General features: G+C 36.7%; 1 protein-coding gene across 1 annotated transcript; it reads right to left on the reverse strand.

Annotated features, from left to right (window-relative positions):
* Positions 1 to 3,087: 3,087 nt before the first annotated feature.
* LOC125469184 (heavy metal-associated isoprenylated plant protein 39-like) lies at positions 3,088 to 5,318 on the reverse strand. The gene is made up of 3 exons (XM_048566250.1): positions 5,028 to 5,318; positions 4,560 to 4,635; positions 3,088 to 3,664 (listed from the first exon to the last, which is right to left on the reverse strand). The coding sequence occupies exons 1-3, from the start codon at positions 5,031 to 5,033 to the stop codon at positions 3,273 to 3,275; spliced, it is 474 nt and encodes a 157-aa protein (XP_048422207.1). The 5' UTR covers positions 5,034 to 5,318; the 3' UTR covers positions 3,088 to 3,272.
* Between the last annotated feature and the right edge of the window lie 312 nt (positions 5,319 to 5,630).

Consider the following 5,630-nt stretch of genomic DNA (forward strand, 5'->3'; position numbering starts at 1 on the left):
AAGGAAACTTTTAAGTTTGTTTCAAGAAACTTACATTAAAAAGGTACTTGAAAGATTTAAGATAGAAAACTCCAAACTCATAGACACTCCTATGGAAAGAGGCGCGATATTGTCCTTAGAACAGTATCCAAAGACTAAGAAAGAGAAAGAACAAATGGTAAACGTCCCATATACCTCTGTAGTAGGAAGTTTGATGTACGCGATGTTTTGCATGCGTCCGAACATTTGCCATGTTGTGGGCATGGTAAGTTGCTATCAAAGTAATCATGGACAAGCTCACTAGCAAGCCGTCAAGAGGATTATCAAGAAGATTATGAGATACATGCAAGGAACAAAAGATTTAGCCTTATGTTACCAATGAGGGGATCTGAAGTAATATAGTGATGCAGACTGGGCAAGCAATAGAGATGAACGCAAATCCACCTCAGGTTATGCTTTTGTCCTTGGAGGTGGAATTGTTTCTTGGTGTAGCAAGAAGCAAACTTGTATTGCTCTGTTGGAGTCAGAATATGTTGCACTTGGATCAGTTGTTTAAGAAGTTGTTTGGCTTAGGAGGTTTCTATGACAAATAGGAATTACAGTTTATGCTCAAGAAGTTGTACTTGTTTACTGGGATAGTACTTCGGACTTAGCATATACTAAAGATTCTAAATATCATGGCAAATCTAAGCACATAGATGCACGATATCATTTCTTTAGGAACAAGATTACCAAAGGTGAAGTAGTGTTGAAACATATCTCAACCAGCAATATGCTCGCTGATCCCATGACTAAACCCATAATTAGAAACTTGTTTCTGACTTATGTAAAGAACATAGGTTTATGTAGGGTTTGATTTGTTTTTCTTTGTATTTGACATTATTATTGAATAAAAAGGCATTGAAGTTTTTCATTTCATATTTATTTTTGAAATGATTGTTTACACATCTTTACGAGTGTCACCCAGCTAGAATCAGTTTTTCACACGAACGATTCACCATACCGTTGAGATAGCGAGTAGGATGAGACATTTGTGTCCTCAACGTATTAGACTACGAGACCGGACACGTGTATGTTGAACGTACCAATATGCACAAGGTAAATGTGGCCTTAGAAATGTCTGAGATGAGACTTAACAGAAGTCGAACATGAGATTTGTTTCATGCTGAAGCTTGTAAAGCCGGATATGAGTATCTAGGTGGGCGCCGAGAAAGCAACTAGGCTAGAAGACTCAGGTTAGGCACTTGTGTAGCCACTAAAGTAAGATTCATATGGTGTATGTCCAATGGACATATGACACACTCATTAAAATGAGGATACACCATAGCATACAAATCATATTGTATGTGCTATAACTGACTGATAGTAGGAGTGATGAATCATCAATCACTGTGTGAACCACAAGGAATCTATATGATTCCACCCTTATGCCCTTTGAACTAAAGTCTATGTTAGAAAGATGAGGTTTAATGATCGATACTTTAGCACGTTTATCTAAGACGGTCAAGTCAGCTACTATCCTAAAAGGTGTGTCTAGGCAAGCAGTTAAATCAAATTAGACTGACATGAGAGCTTATGGAAGACAATTTGAAGAAAACACCATGTCATGTGATTCATTAGTTGTGCGGCGTCTTTTTGATATTTGTTATCAAACATAAGACATGGATACATGATACTTGTGAGACATAACATTGTTTTTTATTTCATAACAAGGGATAAAAAAATGTCAAGTCTGGTGTGTGACAAACAGTCTGGGGCATAAAGCAACGAACTTCGAGAGTTGCATTGTTGTTAGTTTAGTGATAGCTTAATGGCAGTGGTCTTGGTTATGTACGTTCTTTCTCGCGAGGTCGCACATTCCATTTCCTATATGAGGAGATAGACTAGAATGTATGTGAACTAAGTGTGTTGATTAAGACTATGCCACACCATATGTGTGTAAGTGGGAGATGTATGATTTATCTTATGGGATAGATAAATATCAAAGGATATTCCACCCACATGAGGATATTAACCTCCTAATTATCTATGTGATAATTAGATGAAAATCAAGAGATATTCATACTAGAATATACTTGGGATTTTCATGGGCTTTTCAGTCTTTGTACACTCTTCCCAACCACTATATAAGGAGGCTTTAGGGAAGAGAAAAAATAAGAAACACAAGCTTTTCCACATTTCAAATATTCTAGTTAGGTCTTTAGAACTATCACTTTTGGCTCTAGATCTTGGAAGGCGAAAACCAAGGGGCAACTCGACATAAGTAGCCAACCCAACGACCTGCGAGATTCTAGAAGTGCACTGGAGGGTCAGAGCAGTTGTTCATGTTTGTAGGAGCGTGTTGAGATTAAAGCTTCAACATAAAAGGTACACATGTCCTTTTGAATTTATTTATAGTCTTCCAACAAACATCATGACTATCACTCTAAAAATTTCTCATGCATTTCATAAATCCGACACAAAAGTTTGAGTTTTGGATACACCAACTTTAAAAGGCTGGAACAGCTTGAAAATGATCTAGAAAACAACCATGATTCTTCAAGCAGAGAAAACTCCATTTACTAATTAACTTACACCATCCACCCACACTAATAGAGATCACCAAGTAAAAGAAAAAGGAAAAATGATTACTAACTTGACCAGTTAATCCATGGGACCATGTATGACCCTTGCAAATTAATGCAGAAGCAGCAGCTTATATATAATATAAAGACAAATCAATGACAGGTACAATGGTGAGGAGGAGGAGGAGGACCATGGTTCCATGAGCCTTCAGTTTCATTTAATAAAGCATGTAGACATATAAGCTCACAGACAAATACAAAAAAACACCTGAAAGGAGTACATTCACATGACCCACCATGCAAACTGAAGAAAATGAGTCACCTTTGCTTTATTTAATACACCTGTGCCCTACAAATATTAACTACAAAACCAAAGAAAATGAAATTTTCCATTTTCTTTACCCACAGTAAAAAAAAAAAAAAACAAAAACAAAAACAAAAACAAAAACAAAAAACAAAAAAACAAAATTACCAAATTGGCGAGCTCAAGCTCCCAAGAGAGGCATTACAGACCATAATAAGACTAGAGAGTACAATTATGTGGTGACAACAAAACTTAAATACATTTATTTGCTCTACACACAATAGTAATGTTTTGCAACATTGTCAATGAGGCAAAGAGCATCTTATATATACAAATGCAGCTCCTACTTTCTTGGGGTTTTGGCCTCATATTCGCATTGGGAAGATTTTGAGTCCCTCGTTCGAGGATTCAAGAAGCTTGCTTGCCTAGAAAATAACGCATGAATTCGGATTCTCTTCCATGCTGTGCACATAGTAGTATGTGGTCATGTGGGGGTTGTACGCTTTGTACGCCAAGACGGGGTCTAGCTCTTTCTTCTTCTCTTCTTCCTTCTTTTCTTCTTCTTTCTTTGGCTCCTCCTTCTTGGCTTCTTCTTCTTTCTTGGGCTCCTCCTTCTTCGCCTCTTCTTCTTTCTTTGGTTCGTCTTTCTTGGGCTCTTCCTTCTTTGGTTCCTCTTTCTTAGGCTCTACTGCTGGTCCGACTGAGATTATATCTGTTTGCCAATACTTGCGCAACTTGCTCACCACAGTCACCGGGTCCACGCTTCCGATCACTGTCAATTTCTTTTCCTTCATGTCCATGGCAATGGAATCAATGCCTACAAATTGCAAGATCAAAACAATTAATTGAGAATTTTCAATTATTCAACTCTGTTTAAATATCTACTATCTTAAGAACAATTGATCCATATGACCCCTACATTTTGTGGTACTTAAAGTTTTGAGTAATGCAAGACAGATGATCAACTTGCTGATAGAGCAAACTAGCAACTCTAAACCCTGCAGAAACCATGCACAGATTGTTTTAAAACATTAACCCATTCATTACTAACATTTTTCTCTTATACACAACTCCGAAGGCAACATGGACAACCAACTCCGACAACAAACGGCAAGTTCTTCATCATCGATGCTTGAATTTATCCTTGACGTACTCTACTTTCATTACTTGTAGACTTTTAGAACACATTTCAAACCCTTCAAATTGAAAAAAAACAAAAGACAAACATTAACCCGATTCATTACATACATTACTTGTAAGATTTCTAGTACATTTCAACCCCTTGAAACTGAATCACAAATTAGAGTGCAGACGTCTGCAAACTCTACCGCTAGCTAGTTGTCATCTTCTCCGAAATTTATTCCTATAAAGAGCCTAGGTGAAGAAATTTCTCTCTTTCTCTTTCTTTCCTCATATTTCTGTTTGTTTTTTTAACCAATTAAGTTGTCATATGTGAACAATCAGATATGAACAATAACAAAACAGATTTGATTTTTTATATATAATTTTCCAATCCCATCTCTTGCTTCTTTAGGAAACTATAGTGGAGAAATCTTCCAACCACTACTTTCCATCCAAAGTTCCAAACAATTACAGATGACAGAATTTAGGTAAGGATTGAAGTATATTTCTGTCAATTAGTAATTAGCATCATCAATTTGGTCCAAATTAAGAAGTTTGATTAAATCTAGTAAAATAATGATATTTTGCACCTGAAAGAGTAGAGACTGTCTTGAGAGCCTTCTGCTTGGCTTTGCCATCAGGCAAATCCAACTTCAGTACAAACTTCTGCAGCAACAAAACCACAAACACCAAGAGATCTGTTCAGAATCACACAAAATTCTTCCAAATCTAAACAATTCTTTCATGGAAACTCCAAAACTGCAATAACCAAAAGCAGAATTTTTTGTCCCTTTCAAGATAGAGACTTGTGTGATTAATTAGGACCCATCTGATTAATTAATCCTCGAAACTGATTTTTACTACTAAAACTGATAAGATTTTAACCAAAACCCATCAACAATCATGCCTTCCTTTAAAAAACAAAAGGGAAAAAAATTGAGAAGAAAAAAGAACCCAAAAAAGCAGTTTGAAGAATCAATACCAAATGGGAAATCTTGACAGCAAAAAGAATGAATATTCAGAAAATTTAAAAGTGGGGAGGATTTCAGATTCCAGACCTTCATTTTCAATTGCCTTCTTTTTTTAGAGAGATGCAGAGCAAAAAAAACCAAAAGTTGAGATTGTCAGATGGAAAAGCTGTGCAAGAAAAATGGGAAAACAGAGATAAATGCAATTTGCAGAAATGGGGTGTTGTAAAGAGAGGGCAAGACGAAATCGAATAATGCTTTGTTGAAAAGGAGAGAGAGAGAGAGAGAGAGAGAGAGAGAGATGAGATGAGATGAGATGAGATGAGAGAGATAGAAGGTCGGTGTTTGGGCACACCAGGCACCAAAAAAATCCGAATCAAAACAACCAATGCAGAATAGGAGAGAGAAAATTAGAGGGTGGAAAATGAGATGGAGAGAAAAGCTAGAGAGAGAAAGCTTTTGTGCACGAACGTGTTCAAGAATTGTGTGCAACCAGTGAAGCTATCAAGCTGCTTAAGCAGTTAAGCTAAGCTATTACAGTCAAAATCCATGGCACTTTTGGAACATGAAACTGCATATCACGCGCGAACTGTTGGCGCGTCAATTTACTCTGTGGCCTATAAAGTCACCTTCTTGAAATGACTTCTCCCAAATTTGAAGCCTCAAAAAATACCCTCGTTGTGAAATTGAAAT

This window comes from the organism of the source record quoted next, unplaced genomic scaffold (genome assembly GCF_019419815.1).
Source record: "Pyrus x bretschneideri cultivar Hongxiangsu unplaced genomic scaffold, Pyrus_bretschneideri_v1 Contig40, whole genome shotgun sequence".
NCBI classification, from domain to species: Eukaryota; Viridiplantae; Streptophyta; class Magnoliopsida; order Rosales; family Rosaceae; genus Pyrus; species Pyrus x bretschneideri.

What these genes read in the sequence shown, in the direction of transcription:
- LOC125469184 (XM_048566250.1), bottom strand. An exon ending in GACAGTCTCTACTCTTTCAG is followed by an intron (nt 3,665 to 4,559) that starts GTGCAAAATATC and finishes TGCAATTTGTAG; the next exon opens with GCATTGATTCCATTGCCATG.